Source organism: Melanostigma gelatinosum (genome assembly GCF_949748355.1).
Source record: "Melanostigma gelatinosum genome assembly, chromosome: 10".
In the NCBI taxonomy this organism is placed as follows: Eukaryota; Metazoa; Chordata; class Actinopteri; order Perciformes; family Zoarcidae; genus Melanostigma; species Melanostigma gelatinosum.
The window spans coordinates 18,499,736-18,525,945 of NC_136643.1; the positions used below are offsets into that span (position 1 = coordinate 18,499,736).

A 26,210-nucleotide genomic window follows, 5' to 3' on the forward strand; every position below is an offset into this window, starting at 1 on the left:
CTGAGCCAAGCCTTCCTAATCTTCCCCCAGTTCAACTTTGGGAACGGGCTGATGGAGCTGGCCAGGAAGAACATAGAAGTCCAGCTGCTTAGTGGCTACGGCATTGACGCCTATCGGAACCCATTCTCCACAGATGCCCTGGGCTGGATGTTCATCTCCTCTTTCATTCAAGGCTTGGTGTTCTTCACGCTGCGCCTTCTGCTCAACAGATCGCTCATACGCAAAGTCAGGTGAGAACAACAAAAGCCTTAGATGGTATGGCGGTAACTCCTGTGGTACACATCCAATCTCGTAATTGTGAATATTCTGTATATGGAGAATATGCATATGAGCGGTTGAATACGCATAAAAGTCCTTTAAAATTATTCAAGAAAGCAATAAAAAAAAGTTTACTTTTTTATATTTCTTTATTCAAAAATAACTAAGAAAAGAATTGAATAATACTGGGCCCCAAAATACATCAGAAGCCTGAACCACTTAGGTGAAACAATAGTCAAAAATGTTGACTCAATCACAGATTCTGTGTCTCTGCCAGTTACTCGCATCAACTTCACACTTACGTTAGTAGTTATAATAAAAAAAATACTTTTGCAGGAATCTAATATGGGGCAGAAAGACGGTGCCACTGGTGACTTGCGAGGACGAGGACGAGGATGTGGCGGCTGAGCGCCTACGGGTGTCCAGTGGAGCGGCCAGCACAGACATACTGCAGGTCAACCAGCTGACTAAGGTCTATCAACAACTCAAGAAGAAGGTCCCTGCTGTCAAGAAGCTCTCCGTGGGCATCCCTGCTGGAGAGGTAAGCCTTTACACATAGTAGGAATATTAACTCCTAATATAACGAACAGGGCATCCCGTAATTTATGACTGTCGTCAACCTCTTGTGACAATAGCATTGACATCTCATTGCAGGGTAAACACCGTGTAACTAACATCAGGTGTGGCCCTGTTCTATTTAGGTTGGCCAGGGCCCTGGTATTGTGCATGCTGGCTCACTAGAATGATTGACACGCTAAATAGAACGGGACCATAATTAATTGTGTCAATTACACCTGTGTTTACCCTGCTATGACCTGTGAAAATGGCTGCTGTGAAAGGGTCTTTTGCTTAAGAGTTGTAAATATATTCTGGTCACTTTGTGCAAGGGAATAGCAAAGGCTTAACTTACATTACAGCTTCCTGTTGGTGTTATGCTACTCAACACAGTTCACAGTTGAGTTTCAATACCAAGAAACACATTTGAGGATTTGGATGCACTATTGGCTACTTAAAAACATTTTTTGGTGTATTTACATGTTAACTAAAATACATCTCTGCTGGTTCTGTAAATGTCAATATTGGCCATTACAAATAGTCTGTGAAATAATATTACAGTTCTGTAAAGTGGAGAAAAGCTTCAGGATGACAAAGGAATGAATGTTTGTTTACAGTGCTTTGGTCTGCTGGGAGTAAACGGAGCAGGAAAAACTACCACCTTCAAGATGCTGACTGGAGACATTAGCCCCACTGATGGCACAGCACAGATCAGGGACTGGGATGGGTAAGCTGATCATGAATTTATTTCTTCATCATCGCATACATACAACGCAAACTTGGGGAAAATCTACTTTAGATTAGCATGAAAAATTGTACCCTTTGAGTAAGAATCAATTTGTTTTTGCTATCCCTTTTCTCAAGAGTTTACCGAGCTTATTCAGTTAGAAATTAATCTTACCTGTACCCCAAACACATAAAGGTCATCTTACAGTAAAGAAAAAAAGGATACATAAACAGATTTTTGAAAAACAGATTTTATTTATCTTCATAGATTTTATATTTCACTGGCTGCAGGCCATATTTGCCCTCTTGCTTTTCCTTCGGTGTATTCATATGAATCACTGTAGACAACACGACACAAGCTATCACAGGTTTTTGGCTTTTGTTTCAACAGGTGCACAAGCTGCATTGTCGAATGAAGCTGTGCTGGATTCAATTTGCATAAAGCAAATATCCACAAATGTGGAATGTTATTGCCTCCCATCAGCCACAGCGTGATAGTCGATGGTTTGGGTTATAGCAAGTAGATGCTTTGTATAATACACATATCTCAGACTCTTCTATACAGGTATAAACTGCACTCCTTTCTGCCTCCCTATAACCGCTCTGTTGTTCAGCTGTTAGGGCAGCAGCAGGGCCGATGGAACACCCTACACGTCCACCTGCCCTCCACCATGTGGTGGATGCCATTTAAGAGAATATGTCTTTCTTTGTCTTCTTTTTCCCCAGGCGGTTGGTGGACATTATGGAGTGCCGTGACGAGGGAATTAACATCGGCTACTGTCCCCAGGTGGACGCGCTGGACGATCTGCTCACTGGAAAAGAGCACTTGTACTTCTACGCTCGCATTCGAGGCATCTCAAAGAGGGAGATAGACGGGGTAAGGAAGCGCTGCAGACTCTGTGTTGCTTTTTCAAAGCTCTGGGTAGTGGCAACACCATCCACAACATTTCACGGGATCTGTTATATATATATTTAAAGGTGCACTCCCACTGCAGGACGAGTAACTGTTGATGCTTCTATGCATACCCAATCAGAGGGTGTGAAGTGTTGAGCGATATGTGCTGAAAGTTGTCCTATCTGGGGCAAAATGGGGAAGCTTTTGTTGTAAACTCGTGCGATCCAAACCGAATTAAACTGATGTTGTATGCTTCACTGCAGACACATTTACATTTAAACAATACTTTGCTGATGAGAGGATCTCATTTGACGTGTCACTTTAGCCCCATTCTTCTCATTTATCTTCGTGAGAACTAATCAATCTTGCCTCTGTGGTGATTACTGAGTGTGCCTGTCTTTCACTGCTGCTGCTGACATGAGAGGAAGCCGCAGAACAACCAATCACAGATGTGTGATTTCTGATTTCCCGTGTTGATTTTTTTTCTCCCCCAAAAAAAGAACCCGAAAGTAAACAGGCCTATATATGGATATATGTAAGATGTGTGCAAATGACAAATCTAAATTGCGTGCATAAAAAAAAACCTCTCTCTGTTTGTCTCTCCCTCTACACCATTTTGCATTTTTGGATGCAAAAGTACAAAACATTGACTCTCTCTGACAATCTCAGTCATGTTACAAACGGAGTCATGCCCACACATTAGCAAGGATGCTGGTCGACACACAGACGGACACGAGTGAAGCACATAAATGGATCTGTCTCGCTCTAATCTGCATGGCTGCTGTTGTGACAGCTCCTCTTCTCTGGTCAGGATAGCGACAACAATGGTTATAATGGCCACATCATCGGTGCCGGGCTAATTCACAAAGATGAGGTTCTATATAGAGTTCCTCTAATGTTGTCTCCCACTGAGTCCCCTAGCTGTGGATAATGAGACAAGCCTTAATGGGGTCATTTCACATTGACATGGTTTTGTCAGGCTTAATGAGCCGTTACATCAAAGGTGATAGAACGCGCCTTTTATGAGAGAACATAAAAAAACAACAGTGTATTGTGATGTGACGCAGTCAGTTATATGCTATGTTGCCAGGGCTGATAATTCAAATGTAGCTAATGATACCGTGTATTCTTCTGACGTGTATATAATGTGTGTTCTAATAACCTGGATCAGTGAACTCAGAATTATATGGAAATAAATCAACACTAAAGGCAAATCCTCTTCCAGAGAAAAAAGCAGATCCTCTTAAGTGAACGGAGCTGTATCTGCTTCAGTGGTTTGCTTCATTGGTTTGGTTCCCCAACTTGCCAGCTGATGGGAAAGAGGCTAAAGCTTACCGATGGAGAATCACCTCAAGCTATTTGAACATGAATTTGTGTTTACAGCACAATATTTCATGTGATTAATCGGCCAGCATAGATATTTTAAGGGACTGAAATAGTTATGACCCATTAAAGGTTTTGTTAATTCCTGCTTTCAATGTGGTTTGACGCACAGGATAAATCTATATGCAACAAATACATTATGCTGTGTCAGTTCCTGTCATCATTGTTGTACATACATACAAAATGAAATATGCATGGGAGTGGCACAGATAGATGCCTCAGTTCTTTGCAGTGCAGCTGTACCGAAATAAGAGGCAGCAATAACACAAATGAACATGAATATCAAGTAGCCAATGAGTTGCAGAGCCACCCTTTTCCTTCAGAGAAGCTTTGTGTAAATCCACCGTGTCATGCTGTGATCGGGGACATCGCTGTGGGTATTGGGATAGCGGAGTTGATGGATTAAAGGGATGGGAAATCAACTTCCTGGTGTTAAGATCTGACGCAGCCACAGTTGGAGGATTGACTCAATCTTCATGTGCATGACACTAGGGAGCAGCCTGCTGGTCTATGGAATCGTCTCATATTCCTGTGTGGTCATAGAGCCATGCAGAGCAGTCATTAAGTCCCAGCATATGACTACTGGACCATTACATATCTCCTACATTGATTAGCCGCTTGCAGTAGGCACGGGTTGAACGGTTTCCATTGCCTACCATATCCATTTATTTGGAAGAAGACAAAGCGAATAGTGTTACCTAAATCTACTGTTGTTTTATATCACATCAAACTGTAAACCTTGTTTGTTAGTCGGTTCATCCGGTGTGTAATCTGCTGCATGTTGTCTTTAAAGGTGGTGAACTACCTACTGAAGAGGCTGGAGCTGAGCTACCATCGAAACATCATTACTGATAGTTACAGCTGCGGCACCCGCAGGAAGCTCTCCACTGCGCTGGCTCTCATTGGACATCCGCAAATCCTACTCCTGGTGAGGACACACCTGTTCGTGCCTCTGTAGCTAACCCATTTAATTGCCTAACTCGCCACCCGACAGTAAATATTAAACAAACTACATACTACTGTTCTTCCTGTGGGATCTTTGAAGTAAAGTAGATATTGATCCCCGAGACTTGACAGATCTCATATGTTAATTAGCTTGTTTCCTCAGGCTCACCCAAGGGTAGTCTTCCCTGTTAGCTTTCAACTTTTCTTCTACCTCATGTGTCTATTAAATTCTCCCTCCTCTTCCTCGTTCCTCATTTGTGTCCTCAACTCGGTCCATTTATTTTGTGTTCTCTTTCCCTATCCTCTTCTGAATTTACCCTCTGCCTCTTGTTGTCTTCGTCTTTCTTTATTCCCTTACCTTGACCTGTTTTTGCTTTGTAACACGTGGCCTCCCATCTCCCTGCCTACGGTGCATTTGTGTTTACTTAGGATAGGAGTTCACCCTGCCCTTGTTTTTCCTCTTCTCCTACTGTATACACTGCTTGCAAAACACTGCCTTCCTTAATTGACTCCTTGTTTTCCCTTGATCTCTCAATCTTGATTTTAACCTTCCACTCTTTCTTTTTTACACATCCTACTATCCTCTTCTCATTCCTCCTCTCGCCGCAGGATGAGCCAAGCTCTGGCATGGACCCTCGCACCAAGCGTCACCTGTGGAAAATTATCTCTGAAGAAGTGAAAGGAAAATGCGCTGTGGTCCTCACTTCTCACAGGTTAGTATCATGTACATACAGCTGCTACAGTGTATTTTGAACACACAGATTGTTTAGGATCAGTGCTTACAAGTACTGTACTAAAAGTAAGTTTTTTGTGTTCTTATTTCTATGTGTCAACAGGCATGGCTAATTACTGTACTATATGCTCAAAGGGTCCTAGTGTAACCTTTGATGGTTCTCTCTTTGTCTCCGTCTCTCAGCATGGAGGAGTGTGAGGCACTGTGCAGCCGTCTTGCGATCATGGTGAAAGGTCAATTCCGTTGTCTGGGCTCCCTGCAGCACATTAAGAACAGGTTAGTGACCTCTGCTCAGCCATGACTGCTCGGCCCACTCTGCACCCGCAGCCTCCTATTCTTCCCTCTCTGCTCAATTTTACTTGTAGCATTGTCCTCCCCACTCTGACATGTAATAACACAGTGCTTTGCTTGTAAATCTCCTTTGTGCAGGTTCGGCAGCGGGTTCACTGTGAAGATGTACTTGGCCGAGGCCTCCAGCGACGCCGAGGCAATAACTGGCTTCATGCGAGACAGATTCCACAGCACATACCTCAAGGTGAACCGTGCCAGTAATCCAAAGTAGTTAAGAGTTCTTGGTAGAGAAGCTATTTTTGCTAAAGAGTTCAGGGAGCATGTAAGGAGAATTCATTTATAATATTGGACTGCTCAAATGAGTATGAACAGCTGTTCACTCAGTTCTACGGAATTTTTGTTTCACAAAGAGCATATTTCAGAATATTAACCCTCTACTTGTGCATTCTGTCTCAACACGCAGGACCAGCACTCTAATATGGTGGAATACCACGTACCAATTGCTCCAGGAGGGGTGGCTGACATCTTTGACCAGCTGGAGTCAAACAAGAATGCTCTGCAGATCAAACACTTCTCTGTGAGCCAGACCACACTGGATGAGGTGAGAAAAAGAGACAGGACATAATCAGAGAGGGGGGGGGGGGGGGGGGGAGACGACGAGTGTGAGGCTTTGTAGATGTGGGTGGATGGCAGCGAGGGACAAAACAAAAAAGGACAGGAGATGAGAGACGAAGAGAGACGTGGGAGGAGAAGCGGGGACAGAAGAATGCTGAGTGGGAGTGAAAGATTGAGTTGAAAAAGTTTAAAACAGGCAGAGGGAAAGCCTCAGGGAAAATTAATGGAATGAGTTCAGGAGAGACTCCATGAGCTTTATATGCAGCCAGATATTCTTCAACGACTCTGCCCTTCTGGGGCTCTGGGACAGGAAGATACCATAGACAGAATAAAGAGAGGGGGATCGGGAAGGACAACTAGCCAGCAGATTAACCAAAATGATGTGGTTCAGAGAAAAATAATTGTCTTTTTTGTATTAGCATGGCACTTAAATTATTGCTGAACCTTCATAGGTCTTCATCAACTTTGCCATGGGAAATATCGCCATGGAATCCATATCACTGAACAGCGGAGACAGATCTGATGACCTGGACTCCATCAAGGCAGAAGAAACATAGAGCTGACTGCCATCTTCTCTTTGCCATTTCTCGTCAATGTCCACTGTGAAATGGAAGACTATATCTGTTTGTATTAAATCTGCACTTACTATAAATGTTAAAAATAATATGTGGTGATCTAAATAATACTGAAATATTGATTATTTCTTGAAAATGTCTTGACTGATCACGTGAAAGATAACTTACATTTGTATCATTAGCAAATTGAACTATTAATGGAAGGCACAAGGGCACATGTGCAAACATGCATGAATGACAAAATGTGATAAATTGAGGTCTTCTGTCTAACAGGCTACACACCTGTTTACCTTTAATTATCCTGATTTTATTATTATGAAGGATAATATTAATCATGTAGGCAATTAAATTATCTTTGGTTGGGGCACTCTTCACGATTAAACTATACCGTAGCAAATTAAAAAGAAAGCACTGTATTCTCAATTAACAGTGATTTTGATGAATGTACTGAATATTTCATAGACTTTTGCCTGTTTATGGATCAATTCCAAGCCTATTTTTTATTATTCTAATAAATATATATTTCAAATGCAACTGCTGTGTTTTGCCTATTGTACATCTTGTGTTTGAGCATCGGACCATATTCAAAATCTTTGATTTTACTATGGTAGACCTAAAGCGTGAACATTCCAGCTGATTTCTTATGATGATTTCATTGAAATTACAAAGCAGTCATAAAGTCAGTGTACTGAGGACAACATGGTAGACAAATCACACAAACCTGTAAAACAGGAAAGTCAAAGGGATATGGATATGATTTTAAAAAAGGAGAAAATAATAGGCTAAACACATGAACATGTTGAGTCAAACTTAAGCAAAAGCTACACAGATGACTCAACTTTTCCTGCAGACCTTGCATTGAGGCCACAGCATGGCATTAAAACTGACACTGAACACATACATTTGCTTCACAAATTTGTATACACACGAACGCATCATTGTTTATAATTTGACACGAATTGTAGGTAATGCATCATGTCACATCTCTACTGGGAAATCTATGAAATATAAATCAACTGCAGAATTATATTTTCAGTTGCAAGATTGCACAATCACTCAAATTATTTAAATTAACAAGAAATAATTGCTACATCTAAAGGTTTTTTTTTAATTCGTAACGTCATGACCGGGGGTGTGCCGAAACCTACATTATCACGTCATAGTTTTGGCGACAATCGCAGGCTACTTCCGTAAATCTTTGGCGCGAGATGCAAGTATCCCGGAAGCAAGCTCGGTTTGTTTTGTAGCCTGTGATTCATAACAGAAGACATTAATCATGGATAACGATGTGCTCGTACAGGAGAATGACTGGAAAAACACTAAGGAGGCGGTTAGGAACTTTCGACAACTGCTGCTTTGCTCTAAATGGTAAGAAAACATTAACGTTACTGTAGAAGTGAGTTAAACGTATGTCCGGGGGAAGGTTAACGTTTCGGCTTTTGTTGCGTATCGTTAACAATACAATAAACGACACAACCAGACGTTATTATTCACAGTACGGTTATCAGTCACTTTACGTGGACACGTAGAAAAGCAAAGACGCCAGATGTTTAAAATACATTTGGATCGTCCATACGTGTGCCAGAGTGGGATGTCATTTCTTAAACCATTATGCAACAATAACACAGAAGTACAGACAGAGACAGCTGTTTAGGGGTTGTGTGGTTTGCGAATAGTGGGTTGATTTCGTTCAAGTTAGTGGTGGGACCACCTAGCAGGATGTTACATGTGACTGTGCGGAGGGATAGGCTGTGTATAGTCTGTGTGCTGGGGCGCTCCATTACCTCCAGCATGGTGGCAAGAGGGTGAATAGTCTGTGAGAAGTGTTGCTTCAGCTGGTGGCTATTGAGATGTGGACTCTGTGCACTGAGTTCATGTATAGGGTCTGGTATTCAAATGATGCTCTCTTCTGTCTCCACTATCTGATGCGATTACCAAATGAGACTGCAGCGCAGCAGCTCATGATGATCCTGAAGGGTGGAGAGGTTCACACCCCTCAATACACAAATGGATCATCTATACTGGGCTTTTTGTGTCTAGATGGCCTTTCCACAAAACCCTGAGTCTGTAAAAAAAAAAAAAAAAAAAAGCCAATCCACTAATATATTGTGAATGAGAAGTCACACATGCTCCACTGATACCGATTCGTTCCTTAACATGTGCTATAAAGTTGTGTATGTATGGCTACACCAGTGTTGTAGAGTGGGTTTCTTACTCTGACTACGGACCACTTCTAAATGTTTTGTCTCTTTTTCAGCTGTCTTTTGATGACGGAGCCTGTGTGTCTCGGAATGTGCGAGCATATGCTGTGCAGGTAATGCAACCTCGGCTAAATGTATTTTGCCCCGACACGCTCGCGAACAAATGACCTGTCCCGTGGTGGACATTTCTGATTCCTCAAATCACAGGTGTAACTAACGATGCTAACTGTGGCTCCATTCTATTTAGGTGTGCAACTCATGCTGGTTCACTGGAACACTTAAAGGGAATATAGCCATAATACAGTTTAACTTTTTCCTGCTACTACGCATTTAAATGTCCACAGTGATGTGAAAAGTAGTAAAACAGCAGTATTTACACAGACATTTAATACAAATGAATTACTAAATATCCATGACAGTGGCACGGTGCTTTGTTTACCGTGTTGAAAGTCTTGAAGGCAATTAATGTCCCGATGCGATGGGCGTAAACTATACCCTCAATTTATTCCTTCTCTTCATGACCGAATGGCCTTAAAAGGTAAATCAATAAGCTCATTGTGTTTCTTTTTTTACTGAGCTGTGAAGGGAACTCCGAATCCAAGCTGTGGTTTATTGCCCTAGGTCCTGTGCCGGCCCCCGGGCAGGAGATGGCTGTGTGGTGTGTCAGAGTCCAGCGTGGGTGAAGGACATCCAAATTAACAGGCAGCTCAGCAGCATCGTAACGCTCTTCTGCGGTTTGGAGTTCCTGCTCAATCCCGTAGAACAACCAGGTAGATGGTAGCTGTTATATCGCAGCTCCAAAGTCGAATTCACGAGTTATGTTCTCAAATCCCATGTGTCTCCTTCATTCGCTTTCTCCACCACGCTCGTCTGCCCCCCCCCCCCCCCCCCTTCTATCAATTGTTGACTGAAACAGTTAACATTCTCCCTCTGCCAATCTAATCTCTGCATGACATTATTAGTGGCTTGTTCCTGTGCTTTATTGTCTTTATCGGCCATCCAGCATCCGGGTAATGACAGTGATTATGCAGTTCAATTAACTATGGTGCTGTTTAGTTTCAGCTTTAAAAATGAAAGATGCATGTGGGGAACTTTTTGTTTTGTTGAAACAGTTGTTTTTTTTTCATTGCAGATTCCTCTGTAGCCAAGAATCAAACACAGCCTCAAAGCCCGGTCTTTAAACAAAAGAAGAACTTCAAGATCTGGTTCAGCCCACGCAGCCGCAAGGTACGCTGCACGGTGGAGAAACCTTCAGAGGTCCTTGTACCGGAGAGCACGTCTTCTCGACAAACGGCCGCAGCCCAGCAAGACGCCGTTACTCATCGACGCCCGGACCTGTCAGTTTTCAATTTCACCTCGTCCTCCCAAGACTCTGACTCATCGTCTTCTCAAAGACGCAAAAATGCAAACGGGAAGAAGGGGTCGACTAAGAAACAGGCAGCCGTCAGGAAAGTGCAAGGAGCCGCTCGGACCACGCGGAAACAGACCAAGCAGAAGATGAAGAAGCAGAGACTGAAAGCTATAAACAAGCAATGGGGGATCACCAAGGAGGCAGAGGCTTCAAAAGAAAAGGAGCAGCACTGCGTGGAAGGGTCGAGGAGCTCCAGTAAAAAAGTTTCCTTCGTAAGCCCTGCTGTCACGTCTGACGAGCCGCGGCCTAAAGTACCGCAGGGGAGTACTAATGAACTCGGCCCTGGCACGAGCACTACGAGGAAGAGTCTCTTTGAAGGCGGCGTCGCTGTACTGAACGACCAAACCCAGCCTGGTCAGGGAATGTCCGACAGCGAGGTCAACGTATCGCCCCCAAAGCATTCATCGAAACGATCCAGAGTGGAGGAGAAGGTTGCCGTGTTGGAGACCACACCGAAAAGGCCCCGGGCTTCCCCGGGCAGGCGGAGAAAATCACAGATGTCTCCAGCTGTCCTTAACCCTCTTTCTTCGCCTAGCCCCAGGTGTGATAAGGGCATCAAAAAGTCAAGAGAAGAGCAAGGAGACAGCCCCTCTGCCCGAGCCACAGCCGGTAGAAAATCTCCATCTACTCCGGCTGGACGACCAAGCTCAGGGAGCCCCGCGGTTCTGAAGAGGAACCACAAGGGAGAGACCCTGCTGCATCTAGCTGCTATAAAGGTCCAGAGGTTTCTGAATAATTCACCTGTTGCATTCTACGAACGCGAATTGTAAACCATTTCTGAAGTAAAGCGACAGCAATAACCGCTAAAGTCTACAGATGATCAGGTGTTCACGTTTCGGTCTGTTGAGAACAGACCGTCTTGCAGTAATCCTTGTAAACCGCAGTAAATCCCCCCCCCCTCTGGGTACAAGACAAGGTAATCAATGGCTCACTGTGGAGTGCGATTGATAAACGGCAGCGCTTTGGTACGCTGGAATCAGCTGCTGTGTTTGTAGAGTTGCGTTTGCGGGTCTAAAGCTCTGACCTCCGGTTTCTTGTTCTCCCTGGGTCCTGCAGGGAGATGTAGAAGCTGTCAAGGAGCTGCTGGACCAGGGGGCTGACCCGAACCTGAAGGATCACGCTGGGTGGACACCTCTGGTAAGACTAACTCACCAAGTGATGCATCTGTAGACCTGTGTTTGTGGTGTTGAAAAGCTATTGTTAAGGGAACATCGTTTTTCTACACCGGTGGGTTCTTAATCTCTCCTTTTGATGGAAGAGATTTGAGGTGTGTTCCGTCAATAACGTGTCATTTATTTACACACTTTGTGACTCTGATGACAAAACATTTTCCACACAGATTCTTGTCCGCTGTAGCTTCTCTGGGCAACATTTATGTCGTGCCATTTACTATTTATTGCATCGTCTTCTTCAGTAAACCAATGCTGAGTCACTGTGCCCTGTGTGGTTATTATGAATATGCCATGCAAGCTCTTAGTTGTCCTCTAAACAGCTGTATTTATTACATCGTCTCCGTCCCACCGCCCGTTTCTGCTGTGAGATGTTGTTGTGCCGTTTATCTTGAAACGCAATGAAATGATCTGTACTGTTGGGGAACAGTACAGTCTCCATCTTTGTTTCGACCAACTTCCTACCAATCACTCACGCAGACCCGGCACCTCTGCTGACCTCACCAGAAAACAACTCGGCACCATCTAGTGGACTGAAAAAGCAATTGATTTGATTTTTTTTAATTTCTTTTTTTTATTTAAATAGTTTATAAAATAAAAGATCGATACTTGGCGTCCGTGTATCGATATAATATCGCCACGCAAAATATCGCGATACTATGCTGTATCAATTTGTTTCCCCCCACCCCTAATATTCCCATACATTTAACTCTTTAAATCACCTACCTCACCTAGAATAGTGTCAACTGGAAAATACGGCTGTGTTATTAGGATTCCTTCTGTTTGTTCCAGCATGAAGCCTGTAACCTGGGTCACCCGGTGGTCGTGGAGGTGTTGGTCTCAAGGGGAGCCCTGTTGAACACACCCGGCTATGAGAACGACTCTCCGCTCCACGACGCTGTGAGGAACGGACATCTAGCTGTTGTCAAACTGCTGCTGCAGTTCGGAGCCTCGCGGAACATACTGTAAGTTCCTTCAAGTGCTTTTTTTCGTGCCTGCAGTTTGTTGGTTTTTACAGGTGAGATGCTGTCATAACCCTGTAACAACACTTGTATACAGTACTGCAGACAGAGAGTGGCGTCATAAAGGGTTGCTACGTGTCAAAGGAATCGCATAGATGCCGTGTTTTGAGCTAAAAACAAGATCTTTGAAAAGACATGTTCGAAGCAGAACCTTTTAATCGAGTGCTTTGCATTCTAGTCCCAGCCACATGCGTCCTTCATATAGAACATGTATGCACCATGAGCTGTAGTTTTGATCACTAGTGCTTAAAATGCAGCAGCCTCCACACATGAAAACACAGCTGAGCACTGCTGCTGGATAGAATCATAATGATTTCAAGAATGCTGCATGTTTCTCCTCAATCTACATTGTGACTATTTGAGAGTACGTATGTGTTTTGGAATCAAAATATAATCTTATTACGTATAATATGCTGTTTTATGAATAATTTAATATGTGTACTACCATGAGTAACATACAAAAAAACAAACAGTGAATCCAATTCAACATTATTGTATTAAATACCACTATTATGACAATTTGAGAATTGTAAATTGTTGTTGGGAATGTGTCAGTGAGGTACATTGGGACATTATTATGTTAACATATAAACTTGTATATTAAATATTACAAACACCTTTCGCAGTGTCGGACCATTAGAGCTCAAATTTCAACAAAAAAAATATTTGGGGTAAGTTGGTGTTTATTGCATCGCTATTGTATCTCATTGCATCACACCGTCAAGGCTCTTCTGTTATTCTGGACCAGTGTTTACGGTCTCCTTCAGTACATCAGCGCACCGTTCATTGAGCTCTTTTATAATCACAGACAGGCGCGTGCTGGTGCAGCATGTCGGCGGATCGACGTATGAAGATCGACTGGCGCAGATTAGTTGTTTTTGGTCGATCAGTTGATGCTGTAGCAGCGTTTCTGGCCGGTAGTTGCACAGCACAAACTAGATAATGAGGTCGAGGATATACTGGTTAATAAGTGCGATCAATACAGTAGTTGATCAGGGTCAGTATGTTGGTCAGTTAGTCGTCTCTGCGCGATCATTTTGTACCCAGCGGTCTTTGTCTTTCCCTTTTTTAAATCCACTGTGCTCACGTCATTGAGGACTGTCTTTCAGGACGCTGCAAGATGAATTCAATCTTTGCTTCCAACTTCACACACACAATGCATATACTCACACAAGAGGCAACCAAGACATCTGCCAATGCAATCCCTAATGGAATGATTGGCACACAGCTCGGGGGTTCAGAAATACAAGTTTTGCAGATTTTCATTGTTTGTGCGTGCTCATTGGATTTGAATGATTGGACTGCATTGATTCAGTGGGGGCCTGTCCTCTAAATCAGCGAATGTGAGTCCACTCTCCATCAAGCACAAGTATTTGACTTGCCGTGCAGGTTATTAGGACTACTGAACAAAGTCGGGCAAATTCTTAAACAAATACTAATTTGTTTTATACAGTCATCGATTCCCTGTTATCTCAAAAACAACCCGTTCAAGCATTTTCTGAGACGCTGCAGAGCATGCACAGCAGGGCATAAACCGCAGTACCAGTGCAGCACATTTGGACAGCCAAGATGAGGCCTGCAAGGTGTCTGAAGGCTCAGTCCTAAAGACCATCCAATGCCCGACGCACTGAATCCATACAGACGTTAATTAACGACTAGTTATTTCAAATATATTAAAATGAATGTGTTAATCACCCGTGTGCCGCTTACTGGCACGCCAATCCCGTCCACTGAGCCGGTATAGTTACACTGCTCCAGTTCATTTGTATTACCACATACAGTACTGACAACTGTATTTGTAGGGACCTTTTTTAAATATACAGACAAAACACCCAAAACCAGACATTACATTACATATTTTGTTTAATTTGATGAGCATGGTTCTGTCTTCAATACGATGACAGTCAGGTAAAGTCTCGCACGCCTTCCTCTTGATTATTTGTGATTGTGTGCAGTTTGGCGTCAGAGAAAGGGCATCTGCATAACAATGACAGTCCAATACGCTGCACTTCTACAGCGTTAGGTGGAGGCTTTGGTTGAGCCATGTGCAGCATCATCAGCTCTCAACTGCATCTGCCAGCTGATCCAACCATCAGGACAATTTGACGGTGGATTGTTTAAGAAGGAAATGTTACTAATGGACCCTTTTTTGATTAAAAATGCATTCGAGCTTCGCCCTCTGCCTCATCGGTTGCTCGCCACGTGTTCCCGTCGTTAGAACTGATGACTCCTTTCAAGACACGGGCTGCTGCAGAGCGCACACAGTTCAAAAGCGCCGTCAGCGGCCGGGTGTGCATGAGCTTGGCTCTGATTTTTGACTGACCTCATACGGTACATTTGAGGACAGAAATGGAGACATTTTCAAAATCAAATCCACGTCCGTCGTTCAAGGAATGTGCTTAAAGCCTACGGGCCAGTAACAGTTCTTGTGCAACCGGGCACAATACAAATCTTCTGTTATTAGCGTTGATATGTTGAACTGAATTCTGTATTTGTGTTTAGCTCTAAATGAATAAGTGAAGCCCCTCCTGCTGGTTCGAGTGGTTATCCTCGAGAACCACCCCCGCCTGCCTCCCACGTGTGCACTTTTAATGCAGAGGCTTGTGGGAGAGTGTTTGTGACTTCACCTGCAGCACAATTTTCCACGCTTTTATTATTTTTCTTTAAATATTCGTCTCACGTGAAGCTGCATGAAACAGCTTGTGTGTATGTGCGCGCTCATAGGTATTAGAGTCAGGGGCATTTTATAGTTTGTTTGTATTGATGTGTGTGGACTTGGGGGGGGGGGGGGGGTATGAATCCAAATGAAATATTTTATGGACCAGTGGACCTATTAATTGTCCCCCAGGTGTTATCTTTGCTGACGCCTAATCTTTTAGAGACGACCTGCTGGGCTTGGTTCCTCTCTCCGTCTCCTCTCCTCCCATGTTTTTCCTTCATTCCCTTTTCTCCCATCCTTGTTTCCTCAAGGTGACCGCAGTCTGGTTTCATGCAGCTCTTTCAAACTTTTAAAGATGCTTTTTTATTCCAGTATACCTGTTGTAACCAGTCTCCTCTCTTTGAGTCTGCATAATGGCGCTATGCCTCCATTACACATGATTTGTCCCGAGGTGGTGTTGTTGTTGTATTGCGGTTCAATCTGTAAAGGTAGCGTCTTCTCCCCAGATTAATGCATGTAATTGAGGACGCTTACGCTCTACAGAGTCGTCACTTTTCTGTGATGTTGTGCCGCTAATGGATTTTCTCTTGCTTGCAGTGAATCTAGTGTGTCGTGTATATGACCTAGGAATGAAGTAGAACACAGATTTCAGCTTCCCCTCGTATCAAACCATTACGCTCCTACAAGTGAAGGACACACACACGAGTGCACGGTTTCACACAACAAGCCGGCTGTGACATTGCCAAATCGTTTTTCTTTTCTCTCAGACCTCCGGACCGCCTCATCTAGATTTCTTTTTTTCTGTCCTGCTCGGCGGCCGGTGATGAAGAGAAGAAAATAAATACAATACAACCCAAATTTACAGGAATGGTTGAAGTGATGAAATGATGTGACTGCATGATTAGCTTGTCGGAGGAGACATTGCTTTGGACTTATCACAGTTCCATCAACGCTGCGTTAGTGTCTGTGAAGGCAAGGCAAGGCAAGTTTATTTGTATAGCACATTTCAACAACAAGGTAATTCAAAGTGCTTCACATAAAACCATTAAAAGCATCAAAACACAAGGCAAAAGAAAAGGAGATTTAAAAACAATTAAACGGTGTAAGAAATAAAATGCAGTAGTAAAATGCATAAATGCAGGAAATTGATTAATATATGAATTGAATGTGGTTCAATTAACGGCAGCAGCAAACAGAAAAGTCTTCAATCTTGATTTAAAGGAGCTGAGGGTCTCAGCAGACCTGCAGCTTTCTGGGACTTTGTTCCAGATATGTGGAGCAGAAAAACTGAACGCTGCTTCTCCATGTTTAGTTCTGACTCTGGGAACAGATAGTAGACCGGTCCCAGACGACCTGAGGGGTCGGGATGGTTCATAAGATAGCAGCAGATCAGATCAGTGTGCCCCCTGTTGTGGGTGGGTCCTGTCACATGCTGAGTCAGATCATAGTTATCAAGGACACCACATAGTTCTATAGACTCTCTGTCCTGGGGATTATCAACATGGATATTAAAATCACCAACAATAACAACACAGTCAAAATCAATACAGATTACAGACAACAGTTCAGTAAACTCATCAAAGAAGGTTGCACAGTATTTAGGCGGTCTGTAAATGTTTAGGAATAAAGCTTGAGCGGAATTTAGAGCCACATATTCAAAAGAACCAAAATGACCAAAGGACATCTGCTTGCATTGAAGAGAATCATTCAATAAAACAGCAACTCCACCTCCTTTCTTATGCGCTCTTGTTTCGCTCATGAAACTGAAGTTGTGAGGTGTTGATTCAATAAGAACAGCTGCACTGTTATCTTGATTTAACCAAGTTTCAGTTAAAAACAAAATGTCCAGTTTGTGCCTAATAATAAAATCATTCATTAAAAATGTTTTTCCTGACAGAGACCTGACATTTAATAAAGCTCAGTTTAATGTGGTTAAAGCTTTCTTTGCCCAATTTATTTGGACAGGCTGACGAGGAATGTATGCTAAGTTTGATAAGTTTGCATGTTCACTATTGTTTCTTCGCAGCCTCACCTTTCTTTTTCTATAAACTTGCAGGACAGGAATTGAAACGGCTAGCTGCATACAGGGCCCCGACTTTTCCTGGAGAGAGTCATTGGTGTCATTAGCCTTGTAGCCTGGACCCAGAAGATATCAATTATTTCCGTTATCATGTAGGGGAGACAGAGGATGGTTGTGGAACCGTCGAGGAGTGTGAAGAGGTGTGTGTTTGGTTCCAGCAGTGACCAGCTTTTTCATGTTGTCAGTGAACTCCAGGTGGGGGGAGGATGGGGAGAGTGTGAGAGAGGATTGCGATTCAAAGTATGGACCCGAAATAGCTGGGGAGGGAGGTAAAGACTCCTCGTCTAGGAAGGGTGGGGAAAGTGGGAGATCGGAGGCGGTCCCTGATGATGAGGTTGGAGACTCCTCCTTTTGGCTGTCGTTAGGCGGGGGCATCCTTCCCGTAAGGTCTCCATGGCGATGCTGTGTGGTTATCTTGTGTTTAGACTCCTCTTGTATCTTGTCCTTGGCAGTAGGGACAGACGAGTGACGAGTATTTTGGTGTTCTTGCTGCACAGTTTTCTGACATCTTTCACAGCATAGTCACCAACAATCAGAGTCTCAGGCCCAGTCATCAGCTTTGCCTGCGGCCTTTTACTCTCACATTGACTCTCAGTTCTGACCCCGCTTTGAGGAGATAGCTGCTTATCCAGGTCATCAGATGATTTAGGATCCTGCGACAATGGAGCAAATCTGTTTTGAAGTTGTAGGCTTGGTTGTTGTGGAGGTGTTTTGCAGGTTTTACTTTCCTCAGCTGTCCTTGGCTTTGTCCGTCTGGGTGCAGGGGTTGAGGAGGAGTTCTGCCCGTGTGCTAGTGCAGGCCAGCCAGTCGCATAAGATTCATTATCTGCTCTCTCCTCCTGTTTATTGGTAGGCCTGGTTGTGCTAGTTAGCTGTGTCTTAGCTAGCGTTTGTCCAGTGTTTTGAGTCCATGGTAGAGTGGTATCATTCCCACACAGTCCATTTACTTCCACGTTTACTTCTAGTCGGTAGATTTTTGTTTCCAGGACTGCAATCTTCTGTAGGAGTTTGTAGTAGTCATCCGTGGAGAAGGGAGGCATCTTGCTGCTACTTAGCTTTAACTTAGCTGCTAGTTAGCATTAGCCAACAATCCAAATAGCTCGACGACTTTCTGGATTTGTCTTCACTCAAACGTTGAAGAGTGATATATGTGATATATCTGGCAAGATATATGTGATATATCTGGCAAATTGAAGCAAGAAAATGCAAGAAACTGCAAGCAGAGGCAAGCAGCAAAGCGACTGCACTCTCTCATCAAGGTCAACAAGTCTTTGTAACACTGGCAGAGGAAAACTATCATCTCAGACCTGTTCTGACTATCCACAGATATATATGCAACTGCCCCACAATACCTTGCTCCACCTTTTGACGTGCTTTTAGCTTGTGTTGAAGTAAATATAATTACCGGTAATAAACGCTGTCATGTATTACTTCTGGTTTTTAACATGTCTCACTGTCCCTTTGGTCACCAGATGGTTTGCATGAATAGTATGCCTCCTGTAAGACACTGACGCTCTGTTTTTCACAGTAATCTGTATGGAAAGCTGCCTGTCGACTATGCGGTGGGTCTGGAGATGCTGAAAGTTTTCCAGGAAGCCTCAGAAGGAACGCAACATGCCAACACATCTCTAAGCCCCTCAACCAGTCTCTCTACAGTACGTCCACTTGAAGACCTTTTTGTTTTTCTCCACTTGAAATTGTTTACCCATACACTGTTAATATTCACGCATTCGTGACATTTCTGAACCATGTCCTTTCGTCCCTTCTCAGGTGAGCGATTGTGTGAGGTGGGATGGAGTGGCGGTGCTTCTGGCCAGCAAGCTGTCACTGCCAGAGCAGGTTGAAGTGGCCAAACTGGGAGAGCTGCTGGGAGGGAGGATGGCTGACACCTTTTCTGGCTCAGGTAGTGTTTGTGTGCTCAGGGGGGGGGGGCTTAAACTTCCTCAATGTTCCAGGCGAAGCTCAGAATACTGGTCGCCTATGAGTGCTTTTTAATGTTGTTGTTTGAGACACACACGGGCTCTCAGCAACAAATCAACAGCGGTTACCAGCCAACTGCTGGTACATTGGGACCAAGGCTGGTAGGTTTGTTCACTGCCAGACACTCTCATAAGTAATCAACCGTGATGTGGATTCCCTGTTCAACTGAAAGATGTATGAGACGGGTAAACTGGAGGCTCAAGCACTCTTAGTGTTTGTTCTGAAGATTATATATACGGTACTTTCACCACCACAGAGATGGGATTATTATCTGGATGGTCCTTTTTTTTTTCTACACAGCCAAACTTCACTACCTTCCAGAGACCCCTCCGTAATGTAAACGCCACAAGTGGATGCTTGAGCTCGTGAAGGTTCATCATTGCGATACAACAGCTCCTTCAGTGTTGCATAGTAATGACCTGGAGAGCAACGGAGAGAGAAGAGTCATTCCTCATAAAGCGATTGGAGATCGGGGTGATGAGTAAGCACCAATGAAAAACAGAAGTGTTTCTCACAACTCTCCCACCTCTGACCGGAGGGGAGTTGGTGCTTTTCTTTTCATTTTAAACTCGAGCCTGCAAAATTCACAGTCAACAAGCAATATCAGAAGGTTTTGCCCTGGAGGTATAATTATGCTCATTTTGCACTTCACTTTAAATGAAGAGGCAATTAATTCACATTTTTAATTAACTTATACTTATCGTCTAAAGCTAATTTCATGAATAAGCTGTAGCATGGCCTTCTGTTGTGTTGCCATGAGCAGTTTGACAGGTTGGGATTGAACTCTCCTATTCAGGCAGGCAAAAATAAATTGGGATTTTTTTTTCGTTTATTATGTCGTTTATTTCCAGACATGCCCAGAGAGAAGTTAGGATGTGCTCCAGTGTTTTCCTCTCGAGGTACAGAAGTCATGTTGGTGGCTCACCTAACCTGAGCCGGGAGAAAACACAAGACAATGTCTAAAATACAGTATCCAAATTGTGAAATCAAGGTATTATCAACCGCATAATAACTGTATTACCTTGTAGCACTTGAGCTATCTCGTTATCTAAATTTGCTCCAATAACATGCATGCATGCACTGTGTAGCTACACAGTCAGTACATCAACAGGCAGCATCTGTTTGTGACTCATTTGTACCTTTTTTCAATATGGCTTTTGTTTTGTTTGTGTCTTCCTCCAGTGAGCCATGTTGTGGTGCCAGAAGGACACATGCGCTCCACCATCTCCGCCCTGCTTGGTCTTCTTGCTGGCTGCTGGGTTGTCAACTTCAGCTGTGAGTGTGGAGTGCTTTGTATTCAGTTAACGGAGTCATTCAAGGGGGCTCTGGCCATTTCCATCTGCACTTGACGATATGTTTGCTGCAGTAAGGTGACTCTTGGCATAGAATAGAGTATGAAGGGAAACGTACAGGAATCTGATGTTGGACACTTGAACTACCGAGCAGAACAAATGCATTGTACTGCACAAGCACTTTGGAGTCATTTTATGGGGTTTGTGTAACTAAATGAAATATTTTTTTTATTTTTTTATTTCTGCAAAACACAAAAAAAAAAATGAAAAGAACATTTAGCATCCAGCTATTTTTAGTTAAGCTGTTTGTGCTCCTCAAGACTTCAATATTACTCGCGATGGAAAGATGACCAACTTTATTTTCTTGTATGATTCATACCAAGATGAATACTTTGCAAAAATGTTGCCGATCCCCGTCGGTCTCGCTGGCATCCTTGAACCAAGTCAACAAGCAGATATTTAGAGCAAGACGGCTTTAGGGGAAGTGAAAGGAGACTTTCTGTCAAAGGCGTCTCTGGCACCTTGGTGTGCCCTTAACTGCTGTGTCCGTCAGGAGCACCGCTTCACTCTGAGTGTGTGTGGAGTGAAGCGGCACGCGCCCTTGTCTCTGTAAGCCACTTTGAGTTTGGATGTGCGCTGGTGTCACTGGAGAAGACTTTGTGTGTTTGGACCATATTCAGCCCGTCCCCTTCTCTTCTCTCCACACAGGCTTGAGCACTTGACACCGCTCGTCTCCCTCGTGACAATCACTTTGGCGTCTCATCCGACTCTGTCCTTGTTCTGCATGTGTGCAGCTGAGTTCTCACTGTCGCCTACCTTTTATGTGCCATCGCTGTCAACCCGACCGAGCCCGAGCTAACCTCTTTATCCGTCTTGCATTTCATTGAAACACATTTTCCTTCTGCTGAACAGGCCTCCAGTCCAGCTAAAAGTGTTAGCCAAGCTTCAAACAATGGTTTGAATCCTCTTGTCCATCAACACCTATGACTTCACTTTGCAAGATTCCAGATTAAGAGCGTTAACATGGCAGCAAAGAACGCTTTTGCGATTTCACGATATAGTGAAGTTATGACGTCCTGAGCAGAGAATGAGGTCGCTGTGTGTGTGTAAGACCAAACCGATACATTAAAAGCTCATTAATTAACATGTTGTATCTCATTCGTGGAACCTGTACATTAGCGAAGATGTAAAACAGACACGTTATGGCTTCAGGGACAGCTAAGTACTATTTAAATACTATACTTTGCGCGAGGTATCAGGCGTATCTGGCCACCCTGATCTGTAGCTGGAGATGCTGCGAAGTGCGAGATTGATATTCTCGTCTCGCTCTCTGAAAGAAAGCAAAACGAGCGTGTTGAAAAACATGCTGAACTGCTCCGTTTAAAAAAATATATATATATAAATACAATAATAATTCCTTCCTCTCTTCCATTTATTTCCCGTTTTGTGATGGTTAATTTCACTGCATGTCACGGCTACTCTCACTGTGGGCCCGGGGAGGATGTGTGCACCCATGTGCTTCCTCCCTTTACGCACAAGTTTCAGCTGCTTCTCTTCGGCTGCCATCGAGAGGCTCCGTTAGACACACGGCCCCGCCGGAGGCGGCGCTATTTGGGACCGGATTGGGGACTATGCCACCTGTGCACATCTGAATACAGTGGCTGGTTTTCAGGATACTGACGAAGAGTACGCTATTGTACCCCGTCCCGGTCGTAAGATGTCAGTGTGGGCCTTCTGAGTTTCACATCAGTCAAACCCTCGCATCCAGCTGTTGTCCTCAGAATGAAAGGACAACCTCCGCTCCAGTTGGTCTCATGGTTTATCAAGGAAGTGGTTCCATCTGGCTGTTCACTCATTCAGCGACTCAGGAAGGAAGTGAGGGGTCATTAAAATGTGTTGCTTTCCGCCTCTGTATCTGCCTGTAACTGCCTGTAAATTTTTCTTCTTTCAAGGGATTTAGATTTAGAAGGATTTAGAACAAAAGATTATTTTCTAACAAAAAACTGTACGGGACTCTAGCTGTCACATTGTTCTAATTTGACTCTGTAAGACCTCAAGTGATGAAGAGATGATGCTCAAAGCAAGGGTTGCATCATTAACTCCATCACGCTGTGGGCGTCTTTCTCCGTCAACAACTGCAGCTTTGCCAATAGTTAAAATCTTCCAATTTGTGCTAAAACAGACATGAGCTTTGTCATCCTCCCTTGTCGCGCTCCTTCAAGTCAACATAATTAGCGGTAGCTTTAATTTCCTTCTCTCTCTCTCTCTTTGATGTCAGGGGTGGAGGCATGTCTGCAGGCAGGGGAGTGGACGCCCGAAGCTGAGCACCAGGCGGGAGAAGGCCCCCAGCGCAGTCGCATCAACAGAGACAGCTTGGTAAATGAGAAACACACAAACGAACGCATGAACTAGATGATTATAGATCGTCGAGACTCTCTGTCCGAGGAAAAAAAAACATCATTAAAAGTACCGACTTTGACTTTTTCATCTTTTGAAACTGTCTGATTTAGTTTCTTTGACACTTGTCAAGAGAAACACAATACTTAAAATGTTTTAAAGCTGATCATAATGCATTAATTAAATACGTTTATTGTACAAATAGAAAATGTGTAACATGCCACGCTTATATATTTGGTTGTGCAGTCAACCGTTTTGAGATAAATGGACAAACGCATGCAGGAGGACATGCAGAGAGGTGCCACTGGGGTAAAGCTGCGGTTTAGACTGTTTGGTGTTATCCAAACACCAGCAGAAACACACCATGCCCACCTCAAAGCCTTCTCAGGAGGATGTTGTGGGGATGCTTCTTTGCAGCAGGCCTTGTAATGTTTGCGAGTGTGGAGAGTGAAATGAATGCAGCGACATCCTGGAGGGAAAACTCGCTGCAGTCTAGACGAGAACTGTGATTTGGGGAGAAGATTTATTTTTCACAAAAACCAGCAACTCCAAACAAAGCCAAAAGCTTCAACAACATAAATGTCCAGCAGTGGCCAAGTCACAGTCATGACATCAGTCCAAAGGAGAATTTATAGCGGGACATATCGGCTCCCTCACCAGTCCCAATGAAACTCCACAGAGCTTTTGTCGTCCACTAAAAAAGAATGGAGACTAGATGGTGAAGCTTATACAGACCTGTTTGCACACACTCAAGGATCTTCTTGCTGCTGGAGGTGCCTCTACTAAATATTGGAGGTGGTGAATAATGTCGTAACCATTTTTAAACCAGAAAGATTGTTCTCTTTCTGTTGATTAATGTCAAAAAAGTTACTTCCACCCATTGGGATTCAATGTAGTAAAACAATGAAATAGGAAAAAGTCAAAGGGTAGCGAGTATTTCTTTATCGGCAATCGGGTGTTGTTTATATGCACTAAGTTATGAGCGAATACCTTTTAGAGATGTCAGCACTTAGGCTGAAGAAGCAGACTAGTACGCGCTGTAATGAAGGCCCTGTGCAGGCGGACATGGTCATAGACGCAAAAGACGCAAAAGTGAAATCCAACCAAAGTGTAGTCAAAGAATGTTCTTACTAGAAGCTCTTGAGGGAGACAGTTTACACCCCAAAGCAGTTTGAGTTCATTGATGCTGTGAATAGAACCGTCTCCAGCGGCCTAATTCACTGCTGCTTTAAACAGCAATGCTAAGTGGTGCTGATAAAAAAACGTCTCCTGGCTCTGCCGCAAAGAAGCAAGTACAAAGCATCCGCACAGACGCTTGGTAATATGAGAGCCTAGATTCATTGGCAAGAAGTGATTCAGCATTTAACTTTATTATGAACAAAAGGGGGTGACTTTTAATCCTTTCGCCAGTGTTCTCACAAGGACTGAGCTTTTTTCTTTCTTTTTTTTCTCTGTCTTTTGATTTGAATTTTCCACTAATGCTTGAATTTGTTTTCTGTAATCCTTCGTCTTTGGTAGCTCCCACCACTCTTCGACGGCTGTTTCTTCTTCCTCCTCGGCTCCTTTAAGGCGCCTTCCAAAGACGAGCTCACCAAGCTGCTCCGGGAAGGAGGAGGTCAACTCCTGAGCCGGCAGCCAAAGCCCGACAGCGACGTAACGCAAACCCTGAGTGCCGCTGCCTACCACGCACTGCCGGGCTCTGACCAGGCCCTCTGCACCCAGTACGTCATCTTTGACCCCCAGGGCCCTCGCAAGCCAGCAGTGATGAGGAGAGGCAAGGTGTGGTCAGCTCCCTCCACCTGGCTCATCGACTGCATCAAGGCCTTCCGTCTCCTCCCTGTGTCGGACTCTCAAACCCCGGTCTGAACAATCTTTCATATATCCAATAATGATTTTGCACTGAAAAATCACTTGTCTTTAAGCATGGTCATCATGTTTTTTTTTTTAATATGGTGGGATTAAGTTACCACGAATAACATTAAAACAATTATGTGGCTGTTAAAATCTGAAATTAAAGTGTTAATCTAAACGGTTTGTTGTCTGCCGGTATTTATTTTTCCTGTGTGTGTGAGTGAGTGATAATGTCTGCTACATATACTCAGAGTTTGTACGGTCCCCCCCCAAACCACCATAATGGACTCCTTTGAATGCAAAGGGTCAGCTACTCCTCTCTGAGCTCCATCCAGATATCCGGACCCCTCGATATATTTCTGCAGGTGAGCCGGGCCACACTGCGAAAGGAAACTGTTCGGCCGCTTTGTTTTGATCTGATTCTTTCAGTCAATCAAAGCTGTCGGCCATAGGTGAAGGTTGGTAAAGCGGTGCAGGTAAATTGCTCCCTCTTCACCGTGACACTCCAGTTACAATGCCTGCATCGCTTACGGCCCTTCACCAACCCAACTCCTGACTGAATCATTGATGTAATTGTATCTGTGGATTCTGTGCATAACCTCTAGTTATGTAGTTGTCTGCTTTTAGGGTGGAATTGCATTCCATAATCTGCATTGGTTTACCAGGAAAAGATAATGACTTAATTGAGACTGCCTGTCCCCGGAAAAGATCAATGGAGAGGACAAAGGATATCATAGGAAAAACAAAGCAATTAATTGTTCCCTCACAGTACTGGCACTTGTGGTGTCCACCTTTGTGTACACAAGGGGTGTGTGCTTTAAGAGTCCTTCGACTGGCCGTCTCCCAACATGCCATTTTCAAAGGGATAACTCAGGGATGCACCTAATTGCTATTGATTGTTATGTGCTGCATAAAATTGCCTCCCTTTTCTTGTCCACGGCAGGAGGTGAGAGAAGGCAATTAGTAGTGCGGACGTGCTAGAAGCCCAAACTGACTTGTAATGAAATCGAATAGAGAAATAAACCTGTGAGTCATGCCCCTGAACTCACTGAGCATTACGAACTGGTATATTCTTATTTTCTCTCAACCAAACATTGTATTTTTTTTCTGCTTCTAGAAAGGTTACCTGGAGTTCGGCTTTGTTCTGGGTCAGCTGTTAAGTTTCATGACGT

At 43.7% G+C, this 26,210-nt stretch overlaps 1 protein-coding gene across 1 annotated transcript; it reads left to right on the plus strand.

Moving 5' to 3' along the window:
* Window positions 1-8,251: 8,251 nt before the first annotated feature.
* bard1 (BRCA1 associated RING domain 1) lies at window positions 8,252-25,144 on the plus strand. The gene is made up of 11 exons (XM_079277058.1): window positions 8,252-8,344; window positions 9,234-9,290; window positions 9,799-9,947; window positions 10,310-11,304; window positions 11,645-11,725; window positions 12,550-12,722; window positions 19,047-19,173; window positions 19,289-19,421; window positions 20,681-20,773; window positions 23,069-23,166; window positions 24,706-25,144. Exons 1-11 carry the CDS (start codon window positions 8,253-8,255, stop codon window positions 25,051-25,053), a joined length of 2,346 nt encoding a protein of 781 aa, XP_079133184.1. The 5' UTR covers window position 8,252; the 3' UTR covers window positions 25,054-25,144.
* The last annotated feature ends 1,066 nt before the right edge of the window (window positions 25,145-26,210 follow it).